The sequence below is a fragment of the Plectropomus leopardus genome, chromosome 23 (genome assembly GCF_026936395.1).
Source record: "Plectropomus leopardus strain MGB_pleo_1.0 chromosome 23, ASM2693639v1, whole genome shotgun sequence".
NCBI classification, from domain to species: Eukaryota; Metazoa; Chordata; class Actinopteri; order Perciformes; family Serranidae; genus Plectropomus; species Plectropomus leopardus.
Window position 1 is genome coordinate 4,666,703 of NC_142198.1, and position 22,062 is coordinate 4,688,764.

General features: G+C 38.8%; 1 protein-coding gene across 2 annotated transcripts; it reads left to right on the forward strand.

Moving 5' to 3' along the window:
• The first annotated feature begins 1,944 nt into the window (after nucleotides 1-1,944).
• Nucleotides 1,945-21,290, forward strand: nectin4a (nectin cell adhesion molecule 4a). Of its 2 annotated transcripts, none has more exons than XM_088073917.1 (11): nucleotides 1,945-2,422; nucleotides 7,423-7,620; nucleotides 8,643-8,810; nucleotides 9,800-10,078; nucleotides 10,792-10,909; nucleotides 14,568-14,722; nucleotides 14,954-15,107; nucleotides 15,463-15,538; nucleotides 15,806-15,868; nucleotides 16,921-17,085; nucleotides 17,250-21,290. In XM_088073917.1, the coding sequence occupies exons 1-11, from the start codon at nucleotides 2,368-2,370 to the stop codon at nucleotides 17,634-17,636; spliced, it is 1,818 nt and encodes a 605-aa protein (XP_087930043.1). In that variant the 5' UTR covers nucleotides 1,945-2,367; the 3' UTR covers nucleotides 17,637-21,290. The 2 variants fall into 2 exon arrangements, with proteins under 2 accessions (XP_087930043.1, XP_042367845.2); XM_042511911.2 differs by having other exon boundaries at nucleotides 1,946-2,422; nucleotides 16,921-17,109.
• The last annotated feature ends 772 nt before the right edge of the window (nucleotides 21,291-22,062 follow it).

Sequence of the window (22,062 nt, forward strand, 5' to 3'; positions counted from 1 at the left end):
GGTAAAAAAAACAAATGATCAATGTTGTATAATAAAAATCTGAAAATAAAGTTAACCTCATACAATAAACATATAAAAATAACTTAACAAAAATAAATACATACAAATAAAAATTAATCTTGTTAAAACAATCTGTATAATAAAAAATAAATGTTCAATGTTATATAATAAACATTTGACAATAAAAGTAACTTCATACAATAAACAAATAAACAAAATAAATACAAATAATAATTAATCTAGTAACAAAATCTGTTTAAAATATATATGGTAGGAAAAACACTCAGTTTAATTTAATACAAATAGAATTTAATATAATTTAAGTATAATTAAAATACTAAAAAGCATTGTTATAAAATATCTGTATACAATTTTATTTGGTTTTTCCAAGTTCTTAGTGGAGAAATTTGATTGCAAAAGTGCACGTTTAAACTAATGTTGGGATAGCAGTTTGTTTTGCAGGGCAGCAAGCTAATGTTAACATTTAGGCTAACGCTAGCTAAAGTTTATGTAAGCGTTAGTGCCTTTGATACTGGTTTTGTCATCTGCATCCGCCTGTGGTTGTCTTTGGTTGTTGTGTCTCTTTGTTTTTTTCTTTTGCTCCTTTTAGCAGTTATTTTGTATCTCTTTGCAGTTCCAGCTTAGGCCTATCTCTATGTGGTGGTTTCGTGTCTCTTCGCAGACATTTTATGCCTCTATGTGCTCGTTTTGGGCCTTTTTGCAGTTACTTTGTCTCCTTGCAGTTTCTTTGCATCTTTCTGTGGTAATTTTTGTCTCTTTGTTTTTCCCTTTTTGTAGTTATTCTGTGTATCTTTGCATTTCTTTTGGCATTTTGTGTCTCTCATTTTTGTTTTTCTTTGCAGTTCCTTTGTATTCTTCTGTGGGCATCTTGTGTGTCTTTGTGTTTGTTATTGCCTCTTTGAGGAAGTTTTTGTGTAATTTTTAGTCATTTTGTGTCTCTATTTGTTTTATTTGTCCCCTTTTTCAGTTATTTTATGTCTCTTTGCAGCTCATTTGCATCTCTCTGTGGTAATTTCTTCCCCTCTTTGAGTTTTTTTTGTTGTTCTTGTTGTTTTTGGTTGTTTTGTGTCTCTTTGTAATTGTTTTGCTCCTTTCAGTCATTAACTTGTATTTCTTTGCAGTTTCAGTGTATCTGTCTGTGGTTGTTTTGTGTCTCTTTGCAGTCATTTTATGCCTCTTTGTGCTTTCTTTGCATCTCTCTGTGGTTGTTTCATGTCTCCTTGTAGACATTTTGCTTCACCTTGTATGTGTTTTGCACAGTTTTGCAGTGATTTTCTGTCTATTTGCCATTCCTTTGCATCTCTTTTTATTCTTTTATTTTCTCTTTGTCATCAGTTTGAGTTTCTACCTGGTAGGCACATGTTAATTTGCGTGACATTTTGCAGGTGAAGGCCCTGTGCCTGTTACACCCACTCAGTTATCTATCCACGCTAACAGTTTTGTATGACGCTCCTGAAGATTTATGTCACTTTGGAAAGATTGTATCTGTCACATTTGGCCCACATCAGATTAAACATGTTGAACATGGTACCAATAAAGAGGAGAAGGATTGCGATAATGTGGGGAGGAATAATGATGCACTATTGATTTATGAGGTGGTTTAGACAATGACATTTCATTTGGAGATTAGATGCACCCAAAGTGGGTAGATTGGCTTATTTCCGTGAATTAGAAATTCTTCATAGTGTCTGTGTGGTGCTAATATTCACAAATATTTGTCTTTATCCCTTTTAAATGAAAGGATTAATCTGTTTTTCTCCTTTGGGAGGAGGCACTGTTTTTGTCTTGGCACCAGCTTGCTATAGCAATCCATTCTTATCCAGTCTGCGTCATCAGGACGCAGTTTAAAACCGCCTTGCTTTTTTTCACCTGCCTCTCCTCTTAGCAAGTAAAGGCGAGAATATAACTGTCATGTTTGTCAGCCAAACCGGAAAGGTGAGTTTTTGGCGCAACTGTGTGTGTCTGAGGGTAGATTAGTGTGTGTTAGAGCGAGAGAGATAGAGAGGGAGAGGTGTAGCACAAACAGGTGTATCCCAAACAGGTAAAGCTGCGCCTTCTTTTTTCTAAAGGGCAAACATGGTGGCTGGTGCTTGACAAAACAACATCTAACCAACCTGAGAGGATTTACTCTTTCGACTCTTTGGACTGAGTTTATACAGCTGTAACATTTACGTTTCCCGCCCGGGGACTGGACTTTGTAAGGGATCAAGGATGGAGGCATGAGTCCGCTTCAGGGTCTTCATGCGTTCCTTTCATTTAGGATCCCCTTACCTGGACTGATGAGCTTTGTTTCAGTGCTGAAATTGTCCCAGCTTGTGCAGAGTTAGCGGTAACTGCCGGGGAAGAATGACACCTCAGCTGAAAGGACTGTCTCCGTGTCTCTGTGTCCTCTGGATCTGTGGTAAGAGGGCCTTACATGTATATCTGTCCAAAGTCATGCAGAAATTATTGGCTGCTTAGTTTTTTTTTTTTTTTTAGTTTTCATTCTTGGCTGCTTTTTGTAAGGATAGACCGAGCTGGAGCAGTGCTGTTAAAGAAAAGCACTAGTCTGATATTTCTGGAAGAACAGGTTGCTGTTGATCGGTCCCCCTCCTGCTGTCTGATTCAGAGAAGCTGCATGGACCCTCCTAGTGTGTGTGTGTGTTTGTGTGTGTGCGTTTGTGCTGCTTAACCCTTTGAAACCTGGAGTGACATCTCTTTTCTTGTGCTGCTTTTAGCTGCCTTTCATGTGTATTTAAAGCTTTGAAACCTGAGTAAATTGGTGCATTTTCTGTCAAAAACATGACAAAAAAACCTGGTGAGAAATGTTCCATAAATTGCAAGAAATTAGTAGATTAGAAATGTATTTTCAAAAGCTTGGGAAAAATGTCTAAGGAAAAAAAAGCAAGAGAAAAGCTATATTTATAACAATAACAATTACATATTCAAACTTCTTTTGCAAAATTATTTAAGACTTTTAAGCACTTTCCCCAGGTCATTTCCTTGTTTGTTTGTTTTTTAACTCTTTTCCTTTTTTCATTATTTATTTTATTTCCTTTTTTATTTGTTTATTTTAATTCTTTTACATTTTTATTTAGGTGTCTTGTACCCTTCACTTTTTTTTCTATTTGCAAGTTTTTGGGTAATTTCTTCTATTGTTGCTCATTGCCTTCTTCCAATGTTTCAGAAAGAAATCAAGCCTGTTTGCACATATTAACATGTCATATTTCACTGTTTTTCAGTGTAACACAATGTATTTTAATGCAGTGTCTCAGCCATTTTCCTATCAGATAGGCAGAGTGCCAAAATGAAGACTCTTACACACAGTCACACAATGACATGTAAAAGTAAAAGCTTTTTCAATTTCATTTCATAAAGCAGGATGGGCTGTGTGTTATTTCAATTATGCAGGGGAGGCAGATTCCACACTTTAACTTAACACACACACACACACGCACACACGCACACACACACACACACACACATGTTTTCATGGAAAAACACACCTGTATGCAGAGTACACTCATCAGTTCTGCTGGTAAATGCATGAATCACATCCAACACACTGACATATCTCAACAGATTCTCCCACATCGGGTTCTGAATCACCTGTAGGAGTGTGAGACCGAGACTATCAAACAGACAAACCATGTGAACCTGGTCCAGGTTTGACATTGGCTGGAATGTTTGATTATGTTTCAACGAAAATTAGTGTGTACTGGATCATGTGCAATGTGACTGACAGTATGGTGCTCAGAGTCACGTGTCCCAAATTCTTATCACAACTGTTTTGAGTGCCATGTTAGTGTCAGAATTATTTTAGTTCATTTATGTTCTGGCCTCATAATTTGACTTCCTATTTCTGCTATTCATGCTAGCAGCATAGCTCTACAGATTCTAAGATTTCACAACTATCGGATGGATTGCCATGGCATTTTGTTTCACTTTCTTGTCTCCAGTGGATGAATCCTACTGATTTTGGTTACCCATGATTTAATCTTGCATTGGCATGAGGTTCTTTCCGATGTCCTCTTGTACAGTGGTTTTTATGACTGTAACAGATTAGTGCCCTATGAATGGCTTTGTTAAGTTACTTAACGTAAAGTATCGTAATGTAAGGTTACTGAAGTTAGCAAGTGAAGTTATGAAGGTTAGGTTCAGGAGAAAAAAGTAATTGTTGTCACGTTATGTTGCAATCACTCTTACAATTGCTTCGTTTTTTTAAACTAGTGGCTTTATCCAGTCAAGATTTCAGTCAAAAATTTGACCGAATATTTGCAGAACTAATGATTCCCATCATCCTTAGCTGGACGTGTTTAGTGCTAATTAGAAAGGGTTAGCATGCTAACAGGCTAAACTAAGATGGCAAATGTGGTAAACAATAGACCTACAAAACAGCATGCTAACTTTAGCATTCATTCAAAGCACAATATGAAAATGGCCTTAGAGTCTCAGTGTGGTTTTCTTGTAGCAATTCTTCTGTTCCTACTTTTAAAACTCATCATACAACGGTGAAACTGAGAATTGACTTGTGAAAACAAATCCTGTAGGTGATCAGTAAAAACAAGATGCAATGTCTGTCTACATCACAATAACTGTATTGTTTGTAACAGCAAACTGTGAGAATTGTGATCAAGATAGATGCTTGAAGAGGCTCAATTTCAACTGATTAAGCCATTGTGGTTGTAATTATTGAAAATGTCAGCTGTATTGTATTTCAGCTTTCATGCACACACATGATCTGTCATGCTGTGAATTGATTGAGTGTTTGGGAGCAATCCACCTGCTGAAATTTATCTTCCATGCCAGGTGTTTTTCTTCAGTCTCAACAGTGTTATTGGCAACAGGAAATCACTTTCTCTGAAAGAGAATCAATCACCAGCATAGAAGCCAGATGTCAAGGGTAGCAATATAATAATATACTGTGATGATCAATCACCTGTCCAGGCTTTTAGGTAGCATAAGCAAACATGAACACTTGGCAATGGCATTAGCAGAACTTTCTCAAACAGGGTGTCAAGACAACTATCACTGCAAACTCTTGTAAATTCTTGTTATTCATTAAATGCAAGTGGCAGGGATCAACATCTCGTGAATGTTTATTCCCTAACTGTACTTAATGAGATTGCTCAAGGAAAGCAGATAGATAATATGCCACACTGTAGTTTGCTTACATCAAACAGAAGCAGAAAAAAGCTGCTAAACGAGAGAGATGGGTGCTTGTGCTCACGGTTTATAACGCTGCGGTTTGACACATTGCACAGTGTATTTTATGTCTTGTATGTTTCCTTAGGCCTTGAACGTCTCACTCGGTCCAGACACTGAGGTAACCCCTTTGTAAGTTTACTTTGAAAGCTTATCTCGAACAACTAGTTAAGCGACATATCTTCTCTTGTGCTTCTCCTCACAGACAGCTTGTTTTCTCACTCCTCCCTCTTGTCTGTCTTCATTTGGCATGGACTGTTTAAACCCAATCTTTGCTCCTCTGCCTTAAAATTCAATGCTTGAAGTCTGAATTTGTATTTTTCATACATTAAGTGATGTTTACCTGTATTTGTAATGAAAACACAGGTCTACAGAAACTCTGAAACCTTAAGAAACACAATGTTAAAAGACTTTTGTCCCTTTGTGTCAAGCTGAGCTAACTGGCTGCTGGCTGTAGCCTCATATTTAAAGGACAGATAAAAGATCTGGCTATACCTTGAACTTGAAAGGTCAGCACAGATAAAGTAGGAAGGCTATAGACCGAATTCTTCGGTTGGAAGTGCACATGCTTTTGAAATATTAGCATCTAAACTCTTTTTCAGTTGTCAAATTAGCAAGAAGAGCAATGTTCTTTGGCTTCAAAGTATGACAATTAGGAATTGGGATTATTCTCTTACCTGCTCATTCTCCTAGAGCTATTGGACTGAAATAACTACAGGTTCAGGTTGCAGATCAAAGGTTGCTGTCAGGGATCTGGGAGAGCTGGTAGGGATTTAGTTTTGAGCCCAGTGTCACTGGATTGCACATTAAAATTTAGAGTCATTCCAAAGTTATCAAATACAATAACTTTTGTAGTGCTTTTGCCAATAAAATCCCAGTGCCAAATGCCACCTTTCATGTCTGCATGATACCGTGCTGTAAAGTGTTAGCTGAGATAGAACAGAACAGTTCTTGCTGTTATTATATGCAGGCAGACGGCTTGATGGCAGCTGTCTCATCTGCATAATATGCTGCTGGATGGCGGGTTGAAATGCTGCTGGCAACAACATAATATAAGGAGTGCAAAAGTCCCTATAGGGCAGGTGGGAGGGCTGTTGCATGGGTCCAACAAACCCTGAACTTTAATGAAGGAGTCTTGTTTTCACTTCCTGTCTGAATGTCATGTTTTTTCTACACCGTACTATACGCCTTTTTACCTAAACCTAACCACCTGCCAGAATGTGCTTTTGTTGACGTCCCGGTTTTGTTTGCCGTCTGCTTGTATTTTGTATACATAACCACCATGTGCATTTGTTGACATCATGGTGGTGCCATCCTGGAGTGTCAACAGCAGAAACATGCACACATCGGAAAACAATGTAAACTTGGTTGCCATTGTTGTAAATTTCCCTGAGACAAGATCATATTCCTGCTGAAACATGTCCAGTTGTGTTTTAAGGGTTTTATTGTTGTTATTTTTTTTAATGGTCTTTCTCTCCAATTTCGGGTCACAATCCAGCTTGAACATGTCCACTTGTGTTTTGAAGCATTTATTGGTGATTTGTTATTGTAAAAAGTGCTGCTATTTTCTGTAAGTCATTCCCCAGCTGCAAGTATGCTGCCCACATACATGTAGCTACATGCTAATGCCAGGGAAACATGTAAACTTGATCAGTGATGTTGTTAACTTGTCACAAATTTCAGATCATATTCCTGTTGTAACATGTCTGATTGTGCTTAGAAGCTTTCATTTTTCATTTTTCACAGCAGAAATTGTTGGTGCTGATATTGTTAATATCGATAGCATGAATGAATGAAAGAAAGAATAAAAGCTGGTGAATATTAGTTATTGACAGATATAGTTTCATGGATGTTCACCCCAGAAGGACAATTTATTCTGTATTCTTTCCTGAAAGTATTTCACATAAAAATACTGTTGCAGAATACTTTTCATTATTTCATTCTTTAAAGTCACAAGAATGCTGAAAATAAAGTCTCTAGAACTCAGAATTTTCAGCGGTAGCATCCCCAGGCCCCCCCTCATTGGCTTTAAAGTCCTCCTTTTTTTTAAGGTCCTATGTGTGTCCAATTACCCCAGACATATTTAAAACCAAGTGAAAACAGAGCCATTTGAGGATCTCTCAAAGGACAGATTTCAGACTTGGTATCTCTTTCTATTTTCATCTCTTACGTTTGTTAAGTAGATATAATGACTTATTGACCCTTCTCCTCTTTTAGTTACAGTGATACAGGGAGACTTTTTGGATCTCCCTCCAGACAAACCCATACTGTCCTTGGCAGAGGAGGAGACCGTCTTGCCCTGTCGCTACAAAGCCACCACTGATGAAACTGTGGTGCAAATCACCTGGTTTAAGGAGAAGCCCGATGGCAACAGGGACCAGATCATCACTGCACACCGTAGTGATGGACAGACAGGTCAGTTGGCACCATGGCCTAGCTTTAGTTGCCTCTGCAGCATTAAAGGTTATTTTAAAGGTCCAATATTTTAAAAATCTGATTTCCATGCCTTCTTATTTTAAAGCAGCTATATGCTCATGGCAAATGTATCAAAGCACTAACATCACAGAGAAATGCACACAGCCTGTATTCAGAAACTGTGCCTTTAAACAAGCTGTCATGACTTTGTGAAGTTGTGAGGTCACAAGTACACTATGTAAAGGTAAACAGTGCCATTACAGTGCGGTTACAGGCTTTTTCCAGATGCAATTATGTAGAAGACCCAAAAAACACGACCAATTAGAGCAGACTGGCCTTTCTCAAAGGTGGTCTTAAAGAGACAAGGTGCTAAACCAGAGCATTTCAGACCCATTAAGAAAGATATAATCAGGTAGACAGTATGAGAACTATATATTTTTTATATTCAAGCATGTAAATATATTATTGTAGAAACCCAAAATACAAGTTTGAACCCAAAAATGCGCATAATTTGGGACTTTTAAGAATAACTTTCCATTTCCTCACAGTGAGAATATCTCATAGTAGTTTTACATATGTTACCTGACCGAGCAACATTTCTGGAGGTATTACAAGTTGATTTGTCAGTTGACATGTTTTTTTTTCTTCCCTCAATGTTTTAAATGAACTGTGAGAAAATGATAGTTTTGCTGCAATATCACAAGATTATTTCACAGGCGCCAATATTCTGATCTTCTGATCAGCGAATATTCTGGTTGCTGTTAATTCTGGTTTCATATCTTTCGGTGCTGATTAGGGAATTGAAGATAACACCCAGTGTGAGTGTGACATGCCAGAAAAAGACAGGGAGCTAAACACCCAGAATGTAATTTTCTAGCAGAGTGCCCGCCTGTATAGGGAACTGAAAGTGACAAAAGAAAACTGCTTGAGGTCTTCTTTGACTTGCTGGACTTCATTTTTTTGTGTCACATCCTTTGCTCTTTCAGTTCACTCCTACCCTTAATCTCTCTCTTTCTCTGCAGCATTTGGGCCGTGGTCTAGCCGCGTGCGCTTTAAAAGCAGTGATCCAACCACGGACTCATCTCTGGTCATCATGAGCACGGAGGTCTCTGATGAGGGGTCATATATGTGCCGCATCACCACCTACCCCAACGGCAACTTTGAGTCAGACATGTCGCTCACCGTGTGGAGTGAGTCCCTTCCTTGTGGCTATTCAGTAGAAAAAATTGTCAAGATTGTTGCTGTAGAAACAGGAGTGCTTATATGTTGCACAAAGGATCAAAACTGACAGTAACTGCAAAAGTCTTTCCGGTCGCAAAGGGAATCGATATGAATGTTTCTTAGTTTGCTTGTCAAATTGCACAGCTTGATTCACATATATTCTAAGGTACAATGGGTGTCACGAATAATAAAAGTAGTAATAACAACATAGGAACAACAACTTACTTTGTCTGTAGTTTTTAACATGTTTCTTAAAAATTAATAACTTGACTTGATACTCTCTTTATAATTGCCAGCATAGGAAACAAAATGTAATTTTATCAAGAAATTAATGACAATAATCCTCGATAATGATCCTTTAGATTTTCCAATCAGATCAGTATTTTTGAAGACACATTTTAAAATATATGTTTTCCAAAATTTTTACAGTATTTATACATATTATTCTGTCTCTTAAGTGTCCTGGAAGATTGTCACATATAAGTTCTAATAACTTTATAAAATGAATGAGTATTTCTGAGTCTACTGACAGTGGCGCCCCCAGAATTTTTTCATGCGGTGGGTAGATGGTGCCCCTGAAAATTTTGGGAAGGCACACTAAAATCAAAAGCCATAACTGAATTTAGGAATTATTTATGATGCTGTAGTATATAGACCAGTTAAAATGATATCAATACAAAAATTTTAAGACTGAATTGTTATTGTTTTAAATATATTTAACACTTAATTTAATACTTATCTGGAAATACTTGACATCACGTTACTTTAACAGAGCTCCACCTACAAACAAACAAACACAGACAACTATGTTCATGTACCAATCTGTCTTAGTTGCTAATTGAGAAAATGTGTTTACAGACCTCTTTAAGTCGATGCGTGCATTCAGTGCTTACTCCTAAGTGTGTTTACTTATCATTACCTTCACTCTGACCAAACACTGTAACAATCTTCCCTGCAGCTGTTCCCATCTCCTCCTTGGAACCTGTGATCCTGGTGGAGGGACAGTCCTACCGGCAGGCTGCTTCCTGTCGCTCTGTAGCCCGGCCACCTCCCCACCTCACCTGGGACACTGACCTGAACGGCCAGTCTGTCAATCGCTCTTTGGACAATGGGGCTGTCTCCTCACACTACTCCCTGCACCCCCTGAGGGGCATGAACGGCAAGAAGCTGGACTGTCTGGTGTGGCATCCGACTTTTAAGGGCCCCCGCAGGATCCCAAACAAGCTGGTGGTGCACTGTGAGTATGCATCCCCATTAAACAGAGGCAGTCTTACATTACAAGTCAAAGTTTGGTCAAAACAGTGCATTCAAAAAAAGTTTCCACACTGGTAGCACTTTTAGAGCTTTATTTCCTGTTTTTATTGCTGCAACATCACCTCAAAGCACTTCACTTTTCACTTTCCTCTATTACTCAGTTAATTTGTCCCCAGATGTCATTATTATATCAGATTCCCTTTCCTCAAACAATTCATGGTGAAATCTAATCCATCATCATTCTACAGGATGTTGTCAGGGGACAAGGACTATTTTTGGTTTCTTGTAAAATGTTGCATTCACTGAAAGTTGTCATTTTCCAGCTTCACCAGCTGCATAAAAGCTTGACTGGTCAGCCTTCACAACTTTAGATCCTGGGGCAAGTTGCACAATGTGTGGAAATGCTAACTAATTTTGGGGTTTTAGTATAAAGTATACAAAGTATAAAGTATACAAGGGCAAGCAGACAAACGGTCTCCATGGCAGAATTTTACTGCTGTAATATCTCTCTCATTACAGTAAATGCCTTCACATCTTTAAGATAAGGAGAAAATAAGCCTTAGGTGTCACACTTAAGTAGTAAACTTAAGGTGTCTGTCTTTCCTTTTTTGTTCTACAAGGAGTTGTAAACAATGTCTTCTTTTCCCCACGTGTACCTGAGCTGAGCAACTCTGATAAATAATTTTTTTCTTCCAGTCCCTCCACATGCAGAGGTGGCTGGCTACAATGGCGACTGGTCTGAAAAAATGGAGAATGCTGCCCTGAGGTGTGTGAGTGGAGGAAACCCCAAACCAGAGAGTTTCACCTGGATCAGGTACCCGCCTCTGTCTAGTACTCGTGTGACTAACAGTCTGATGTGTCTGTTAACTGTTGCTTTTCTCGCAATTACACCAATTATTTTGCAGCAGTTACACCAGTCGAGAGTGCAAATGGGATGTTCAATGAGGTTACACTCAGGTCAGTGTCATGGGCATAAGTCTAATGTCAAAGTAAAAATATACAACAAAAGCATGTCCTTCACAAGATATTGACATAAACAATAACTGGTTTTGCAAAATGACCTCATCTTTTAGCAGTAGCTCATTTTCAAAAGAAAAGTTTGCCAGTTTCTTATCATGACATGAGCAGTTGTATTAGTCCTACAAATACTTGTGTGGAATTGGCTGATTAGAGTGAATGGAAAATATAGACCCAACGTGCTTATGTTTTTCTGCCTTCTGTTTGTATTCCACTGAGTTGGAAGCAGTAATGCTCAAAAATGTAGCAATGCGCCCACAAATGGGGGTAAAAAAGACTGCAAGCAAATAAATATGGATGGAAACAATGCATAATTTATATTTTTAAAGTCCCTCCCCACTCAAAAATGTGTGTTTTTCTTTATTTATTTGCCCTAAATGTCCATCCTTGACTATACTGACTTCAATATGTGCAAAGTTTGTCACTTGAGAGGGGTGATATCTGCGTTTTCCTAAACCTGAGAAATGTACTCTGGCAAGCAAGATTAGGTATGCTGCGAATACAAAAAACAATTGCAGCCATTGAGGAAAGCACATATTGATGGGTGAACAGACTTTGACACTGTGTTAACTTTATGTGGATGAAATACTTCAACCGTGCAGCCCTTCTATGCTGTCCAGATGTTATTGGACCTAATAGATTGGACCCTGATACCGAAATTAGTCATTTTGTGGGTGTTGTAAAGCTCAAAAAATGTATCCACTGATTAATAGGTGACTATTTTTGCCACGAAAGTCAAGAGGGAAAAGTGATTTGGGGCCTCAGGGCATCACTTGATGGACTCGTAAGTTGTGAATCAACTGTTTGGCTACTACAAAAATAGGCTTCAAAGCCTGGCGCACCTTTTTGGGCCTGGGTCTGACTGATGCCAACGCCAATACCAACGCCAGTGCCAACGCTAATGCTAACCATCTTGATACACACTGCTCTTGCACTTGTCAACCTTGCGCTAGTCTTATATAGCCAAACCTATGTCCACACTTTATTTTAATGATGTGTAAGCACTGAAAAAAGTGAAAAAGCAAAAGCAAAACTTTCTGCAAGTAGCAGTGGTGGGTTAGAGGCATCCAGATAGCATTTTTTAAAATTTTTCTAATCTTGTCTGAAGGGGGACTTTTAAAAAAATTTGTCCCTGCAGATGTTAGGAAAATGCACTACGACACTTGTTTGACCTCAAGGATACACACAGTGAAGATCCATAAGAGTTTCTTCCAGCGTCCGCTGGCGAAACTGGCCACTTGACACACAGGGAGCGTGAGAGCGCCTTCTTGTGCCAGCCGCCGAAAACACACTTTGACGTATATATATGTCAATGGCAAGCAAGCGTTGGCTTTTGAATGACGTATATATACGTCAATGGCACTCAGTGATTTAATATTTAAAGTAGATCGGTTTGATCCTGAGCTGGCAGTGATGTTGTAGTGAACCTCCACCCATTCCACATGACTTAACCAAACAAGTCCTGGCATTGTCGCCTCAGATTCTGCTGCCTCAGTGGAAACTAACACAACCACATGTTGCATGTGTCATATAAGAAAACGCGGCACATCGCTGTGCAGCTTTTAACCCCAGACGAGGGTTTGACTCAGATCCGTCTTCTTCTGCTTGAGTCACCTGTTGTCATCTTTAAGCCATTTCCCTCGGCACATTAATATGCTCTCAGGGTGTGGCCAAGAGTTTGGCTTGAAAAATATATGAGCTACGGAAAAACAATGGCTCGCGTGGAATTATGAGTGGTGACAGTTAGGCCCTGAGGTAGAAATTCCATCTACATAAATTGGACATGGGTACTGCTAAAATGTAAAGAAAATTTTTGGGGAGGTTTCTTTTAATTTGATCTGTTTTTAGCAGATGATGATATACATACAGTATATTAGTTGGTGTTACAGGAACGCATTGTGGTAAATTAGTTTTTTGAGAGTAAGATTCATCAGACAAATGCATTTAACACACACAAACATACACAAAACTAAGTCAGCGTTCAAAATTTCTTGTATCAACCTCTTCTCACACATTTCAACTGAACACACACACACACACACAAGTGTGTGGTGGCGGCTGCAGCAGTGGGCAAACCTGTTAGCTTTGTCAATAAAAGGCAGCGGGTGAAGTAATAGCTGGTGTCACAGTGTCGTGTTGCGGCTTGTGCAGAGAGCAGACAGATGAGGCAGTTTCACACGAAGGAGGGAGGAATAGGGGGGACGAGAAGAAAAAAGGGAAAGGGATGAGAGATGGTGGGAGCAGGTAGAGGCAGATGGGCTGGGGGGGAAGAGGAAGTAGAACGTGTGGATTTGTGCTAGATGTTCTCGTAGAGGCACGTCTACGTCTCTGCATATGTGAAAAAAATGAAAGAAAAAAAGACATTTCCTCTTTTAAACTAGTGGCGGGGGTAACTGTGGCCTCTGTGAATTGTATCTCCGGTTTCTTTTAGTGGATGTGTTGTTGGCAGACATTGAGGTCAAGTCTGTTCTAAATGATTAAATCTAATGTGGTCAAAACAACAACACTGAGGCAACACCCTGGACTGTGTTGCTCATCGTTGTTCCTGAAACATTTTCACTGAGTCACACTGCCGGGAAATATACGGTGGTTCAAAAAAACTATTGATGGGCACAGAACTGAAAAAGAGACATTTTAATGGAAATAAATGTAGATTTTTAGCCTTTCTCTCTGATTAATGCTGTGTAATGCAAAATTGACTGTCCTCCAAAAAGTTAAGAAGTTAACTTACAACAACTTCTTTGTTGTGCTTCTGTTTTCTCATATGAAGTCAAAAACAGAAAAGCAGGTTTTCCACATATTTGCTATCAGCATCTCTGCTTGTAACATCACAACTCCACCAAATTCCAGATGTCTCATTTAACGGCACAATTTCTTATTACGGACTGTGTGCATTTGGCTGAATTGAGTGTTTTCATACTTCACAGTATTTACATAGCGCCTATACCTGCTTTATAATAATAATAATAATAATAATAATAATAATAATAATAATAATAATAATAATAATAATAATAATAATAATAATAAAAAGAAGAAGAATAAAAACATGGAAATCAGACTTTTGATTTTACAACATTGGACGTTTAAAGTAAAATGTGTGAAAATGTTTAAATAAATGGTTATTCTGTGAATTTATAAAGTTGCAAATTTCTGGAAAAGTCAGAGAACATTGACTGCATTAGATAAATTTATGAAATGATATTTGCAAGTTGAGCAACTTTAAGCAAAAAAGAATCCATAGATCAATATGAGCATCCAGACTTTGAAGATAATTTGTTGTGAAATGGGCCTAACTGAAGTTTTTCTTTGAATATAGAGCAAAAATTCCCATTTGAAGATGCTGCAACGTTTAAAAAGATATGGATGACCACTGATATGGACATTATAAAATAAGAGGTGCTTGTGTTGCTCTAAATGCACAAAACTGAATTTTTTTTTGTCCTTTTTGCTAGGATTGGTGGAGTTTTGCCAGAAGGTGTAATCCTCCACCCTAATGGAACACTGGCTTTTGGGCGACCCCTAAGCATGACAGACAGGGGCATCTACCAGTGTGTTGCGAAGAATGACGTAGGAGTGGGGAAGGCGGAGGTGAATGTTGGCGTGGCAGGTAAATATGACAGAAATGTCAACATCAGATAATAAGACTTACTAATTTAGTTGCACCAAGTTTGAGAGAAACGAATATAAGTTAGAGATTTAAAAAACAAGTTACCACAGTAACATTTTCACTGACCTCCATGCTGCTTTCTACCTGTCTGACTGGACAAGAAAAATAACAAACACTGCTCTACTGGCAATAGATCTGCCTGATCTTACCTACGGACTCTCTGCTTTCCAGAAACTCTCCCGGAGCAGATGGAAAACATGCTGATGATCATTGTAGGGGCCGTGGCTGGGGGGCTGCTCATCTTGATGCTCATCATTGTCATCTGCGTCACTTGCCATCACAGACGCAAGAACAAGAAGCTGGAGAGGGAGCTGACTGAGAGGAAGTAGGTTGAGATGTTTTCTTATAAAGATGATATAAGATAATCTCCACAGGGAAGATTAAACCAGTACGAACAACTAAGAACAGTGCAAATCAGGGTTATTAAGCATGTTACCACTGACAGTTACAACAATAGAGTGTGCTAAATAGATTCAGAGCAGCGAAAAGTGTCAAGTTCACTTGATAAATCACTTTGTGTGCAAGATTTGCAAATAACTGCAGAAAATATGCATGAAAACGAAAAAGAAATTGAAAAATATGCAACATTAAAACTTAAAATGATCCAAATAATTTACAGTGGATCTCTGCCAATTTCTTCAGTCATTTAAATATCTTTTTCTCTTTTATGTTTCCCACAGGGAGGAAATAAGCACTCTTTCCAGGCAAGCTTCTTTCAGGAGAATGAACTCTGTCAGCACAGATACCAGAGGAGCGGTACTATGACAGAATTTTTTCTTTTCATACACTGTAGCATCATGTTTTCTCCTGTGTGTGCACAACCTGACTTAGGCTGCAGGTCCCACATGTTTCATTTATCACAGGATTATTCTTTGTGCTGTGATGAATACCTAATACTGTGGCAGTCAGATGATAATATCTTGTCTGTCATCCATCAGTACATTGCAAGGGCATTATGTTAGATGCACAGAATGTTTTTCCTGTCCCACATCTAATCCAGGTCTGTGTTTCTTTTGACTGCAGACAGAGGAAAACATCCCTCTGAGGGTAGAGGGGACCATAAGGACCAGCCTGTCTTCACTCGGGGTGATTCTTCATATCTATCTAGTTCTGAGCGTCAACGTTTCAAATCGGAATGTAGTGCATCTCAAGATAGGCTACTGGTTATCATAATAACACATACTGTTGAAGACGTTTGAGCTACTTTTATTCTTCTTTTTTCTTGGGACCTTTTGTTTGTGGAGGACCTTTTGTCACAAGTATTTAAACCTTTGAAAAATCAAGCAAAGCGATTTCTTTCAAAAGCACAGGAAAAAGGCAATGTGGAACTTGGTAATACATGTTTCACACACTGCAAGATGTTGGTAGATTAGAACATTATTTTTAAAAAAACAAGGGAAAAATAGCTAGGAAAATTGAAAAAAAAAAGCTAGGGAAAAACTATATTTATTATTATAATAATAACATATTTAAAATTATGTGACAAAATTTTTATATTATTATAGCACTTTTTACAGGTTGTTTTCTTGTTTGTTAACTAACTTTAGTTAACTTTTAGTTTCATTTTCTTCTTTTTTTTGTCTCTGGAGTATGTTTTTATTTTTATTTTTTTAATTTCTTGAAACAAAAATGGGAGGAAAGCAAAGAAACCATAAATATATAGACCATTGTGATGTCACCCACTGATTTGTAGACTCTTTGACTTTGTTGTCATGGGTCCAGGAATTAAGACAAGAGTTATAAATATACTTTTCTACACCTTTTTTCTGTTTTTTTTTTTAAATAATATTTAATTCAGATGTTTTTTGTCACATTTTAGTAATTTTTAATTTATAACACTTCTTGCCAACTTGCCCTTTCCCCCCCATTTCATTATAAAGAAATTAGATTTCAGAGGTTTAAATGCTTGTGAATGGGGTCTGAAAGAAAACTGATTTCGATCCAGGTATTAAAGGGATAAATTGCTTACCCAGCTTTAACTGCATTAGAAGTAAACAAAGTTTTAAGGGCAAAGTATAACTTGGCCTGCTTCACATCAATACTACTCTAAAACTAAAGTCTCTTCAGTTTAAATTACAATCTGTGGCCTCATCAGTGTATGTGTGAATACTGATCAGTGTCTTTTCCTGCGCTGACAGGAGCAGACTCACTGCCGTGACAGTCGATCTACTATCTCCGGAGGCCGGGGAGGAGGGGGGGCGTTTGACTATCTTGGCAGACCAGTCCTGCATAACAACTCGCGGAGGGGAAGAGAAAGGCTTCTGGACAGAGACGAGGAGAACCGACTCCGAGTGGAAACATATGTGAGAAACAGCAGTATTTCTTTAGTAAGTGTGTCATTTCAGTTTGTGGGCAAGTTAAAGCCTGATTCCATGAAATTGTGGAATGCACCTCACCCAGTTTAACCTTCGCATACTCACCTAATGATGATGCAATTAAGAACTGCGACTGCTCTGTGTCCTTGCAGCAGGAAACCCGTTTCCACCCTCCTCTCACGCCATCGCCCTTCCCGGTTGTACAGTCCACGGAGATTGTAAGACAGCTAAACGGCAGCGCCATTATCCCAACTGATGGTGGTTCACGGCCGGGGAGTGTCACTAAGAATCAACAGCATGCTCCGACAAGCTGCACCTACCCACTGGGGACAGATGATGAGGATGAGGTAGACGAAGGTTTGGGGGGTCCTGCAAGTCAGGAGCATCCTGATGACCAGGACAGCGAGACCAATAGCTCCCAAGTGTCCGAAGCTCACAGTGCACGCTTTCAGCAGACTAATGGCATAATCAGACCCAAACCGCGGCCTGCTGTGGTCAGTCCCCATGCCTCCCTGATACACAAGGCCCAGATCGTTTAGCAGGAGCTGGGAGAGAACGTTAAACTGCAAGATTGACCAGCTCTGGTCCTGGAAACAGTCTGAATGCGGATACAAAGTTTGGTCAAAGCTCAGAAAACAATGACTACAACACTGCATCGTTTTTTATTGTGGGAACATGGTGCAATAGAATACAAGGACACATGTACAAAAGCATCCACTGGACATTTCTGGACATCTGATATCTGCCTGATGTTCGGTGACAACATTCTATTCCCCGGAATTTCTGACACAAACAAAGACAATGTCACGATGTTTCCGGTGCAGCTACTACAGCGGACAATATTCTTTGCTCCTATTTCGCAATACACTATCTGCTGCTCTACCCGGCTGTAACCAACAGGTGAATGCAGCTGACATACCTTTTGTTGGGGGGGTGTCGAAAGCACTCAAGGACATGTACAGTAGGATATCAGGAAATGCAGGAGTAGCTGAGGAGCCTGTGGGAAAGTTGGATACATCAGGAGTGTAGATTGCAACACTCTGTACTGAGAGTCTGAACTGGAGTCGTGTTCAGTATCTGTACTTGTGACGGTGCATGTGTTAAGTTTCCTTGCACAACACAGTTTGGCATCAGATCCAAAACCCTTGCGTTGTTCCTCTATTGCCACACCTGCAACATTCCTACCTCCATATTGGGTTACTGTCGTGCCTTTGACTTAAGCACTTAGACATTTTGGATCAGAAAAGACTTCATACTCCAGTCAAAGCACAGTGTGCAATCCGCCCCCTGTCCCCAACCCCAACCCCCTCCAATTTTTTTTATTGTAGGTAAATATTAATTTTGGTTTAACTAGCATTAGAGATGGTTGCATTCGATATCATGGACAGGCTAGAAAATGTATTAGTAAACAGTAGAAAGCAGCATGGAGGTCAGTGAAAATGTTAAAATGGTTATGTCTTTTCTATATCTCTAAATTATTTAGTCTCTCTCAAACTTTGTGCCGACTAGATTTGGCTCGATGTTTGAGTACTGCTTGGACGGAGCCAGATGGTATTTTGTGGTCACTGCATCTCGCCAGTAAAGGGTAGAGGGTCTAAAATAAACACATCCACCTGGGTTTTTTTTTTTCATTCAAGCTAGCAACACGCTATACTGGAAGTCAGTCACTCTGCTGGCGGACATTACCTGCTCGGCCACAGTCTGCTGCACTCAGCTGCTGTAAATCTCTATCGCGCATGTCCTGTGGGCCAGTATATATGGGTATTTTTTATACTGATGGTACACCTGGAAAAAGAGCTTCTTTTTTTGCCTTATGCACCAATGAGCAACTCTCATAGGAATAAATGAGGCCCCGCCCCTATGGCTGTATCCAGACTTCCTATAATACATCCATGGGTGGTACGCATAACAAGTCATCAAAACGTCACACCCGTTACACCAACGACCCAATCTCGGCAGCAAACCTTTAATCGGCTTTTTTACTACCTCTGTTGCCAGCTTTAAGGCAAAAAAACTGTCCCCCCTGTTGTGAGATCGTACTGTTTATACAGACCATCAAGGGGCATAACGGCACTACATTCCCATTTTGAACAGTGTATTATAAAAGGGGCTAATGTGTCCCTCAAACGTAAACTGTGTATTTGTGATTTTAAGGAAAAACCATATGAATACATATATAAACATTAAAACAGGTTTGTTGTGGAACTCAAAATGTTAACTGTATCGGTATTAGTCATTGCACATCAGATAATTACTGTTATTAACTGTAAAATAAGAAGACAAAGTATAAAAGTATACAATTCCTTAACTCTACATATTAACATAGCTTTCAATTAGCCTACATACAACAGCATAATGGAATTCTTGAAATTCAGTTATGGCTTGTGGTTTTGGTGTGTCACCCCAAGATTTGTGGCCCCATGTGGCCACCTCTGAAAATTTCTGGGCGCGCCACTTCCAAAATCTAAGTAATATACGTGGTGTGTCCTATAATGACACACTAAATTTAAAAAGGTGTATATATGTTGTGTGAAAGCTGGAAAAACTGCCATATGTTTGTAAAATGTACTTTTATTTCACTTAATTTTTTTGTACTCGATTATGTGCTACTTTTATGCGCCTCGACTTTTTCACTTGAGACTATAGAGGCAATCTATATGTTTTCCTCTGCCTGCTAGTTTTTTTTAAAAAACCAAGACAAGACAATGACTTTTCAAAAAAAAAAATTACAAGAACTGGTGATTTTTAATATTGCGGCAAAACCAAACATGTATTATTTATCTGTAGATGAATAATCGTAGATACATTTTGTATAATTGTATGTTTTGGGCTCTGTTACAGCCACTGTGCCAAAGGGAAAATATAAAAATATCACTTTTGCCTTTTTTTTGTGGCAAATATGAAGTATTATTTGGTTCTTCACACATGTATTACACTGTCAGCGACTGTTTTGATTTATGTTATCTTTTGTAAGTACAAAACAAATAGAGACTGTGGCATATTTGATTTACTGGCAGCCAACAGGTAAGAGCAGCAGATGAATGGTGTCATGTGCAGGTTGTTTTTGTTGCAGACAGTGCCCCCTGATGTGTACTGCTGGAAAGTGCAGGGACCTGAATGAGCCTACCGCAAAACTACGCAACTATGAACTACTGTGATTTTGGGAAATGATCATCCTGTTCACTTGCCCGGATTTTCACTTGTTTTTAGGGCTTTGTATGGGTATCAGCTTGTATTGATGGGTTGAAATAAAACTGCATGTTTTTTTTGTTTTTTTTTTGTAAAATGTTGGTGCTAACACAAGCTTTGGGGTACAAATTCTTTTATGGTTAATTGAGGGATTTACACTGGTTTGTTTGGTAATTTTCTGTTGAGATACATGTGGACATTTTTGCTGTAGTTGATTTAAGAAAGTAAAGTGCCTTGGGCAGGGCCGGATCAAAATATAAGATATACTATGGGCCCTGTTCACCTGTTCCTCCTACTCTTGGTGGATGGTCTTAACTTAATAATAAGGGCCATGTAAGCATTACATTAATTAAAATAGTAATGCTATAAAAACTGTATTTTTCAGATATGGCCATACTAAACAGAAAATATTTGATAACAATGCAGAGAACGCGACATGGCTGTTATCATGGTCCACTTATGCCGCACAATCGCTGAATCACGTTGACGTCAACAACAACAATTACTTCCACTTATACAAATGGCAACTGATTTGCAGGATATTTAAAACTGGAAAACTTTTTTTGAAATCTGCTGTTATTTTCAGATGTAACTGTAACATTTTAAAGTATATATTTAAATACTGTAGTCCGACCTGTTGGATGTTTTTGCAGTGCTTATATTTCTGTGGCATCATCTTTGATAAACAAAACTGGCCGACACAGAAGCCATAAGTAGTAAGTAGCAAGTAAATGTACTGCTGTGATTGGGGTTGCAGCAACATATTTTATCCATTTAGAAAAATCTATATGGATGTAAGTGTGTGAAATTTTGAATTTTTACTCTACTTCACCAAACATGCTAACCAATAGAGGCTGTTATACCAGCAAAACCAGTGTTCTGCTAAGTTAAATTACTGTTTTTTTTGTCAATGGAGTCTGGTGGCTTGGAGAAATTAGCTTCAATTCCCAAAAGGCAAGGTAAAGCTGTAAAAATATTATTTATAAAGCATACCCTTAAACTGATATTGATTTTTTTTGTGCCTTTTTTTAGGTGGCAAAAAATGAACCAACTGAGGCATTGTTTTCTCAATGCTTTTTGATTTAATACTCTTGACAAAGGGGTTTTCTACCCAAACGTTGTTGTAAATGGACATTGTGATTTGGTATATGAGCTTTTCACAATGCACTTAGCCCCAGGCCAAGGCAGCAGTTAACCCTGTGGTGAAGAAAGCATTCACACTGGTATAATTCTGACACATTCAAACCAAGTCAACATTTGTATGTGGGGCCCATGTAAATAGAAAATGGGCTGAAAATGGGCCCAATGTGGGATTGTCCATGAATTTCAATATGGCCCCATGCCAGTTGCCCACTTGGGTTGTTTTTCCCTAGTGGGCCCAAGATGAGATGCCCATTTTTGGGCCCTCCTGGTACCCAGGTAGCCCCAGCATAACCCATATAGGGCCTACTTGGTTAAACTCACCTATGTAGGTAATTGACATGGGGCCATTAGAAAAACTGTGGAAAATTCCATATAGGACCCATTTTTCTACCCACTTGGGCCCTGACTTAGCAGAGTTATCCCCTGAAAAATAGACTTAACCCTGGGCTAAAAGTAGCCATTGTGACACAAGGCTAATTGTAGGATGTTAACATACATTCTCCAACTGACATTTACCCAACTGTAGCTAAGTTAACCCTGTAAGAATGTCAAAAGGGGTTTAGTTAGTCAAATTCATAGCCCAGGGGTAAAGATAGTCCCGGGCTAAGAGAATGCAGTTTGAAAACCCTTGTT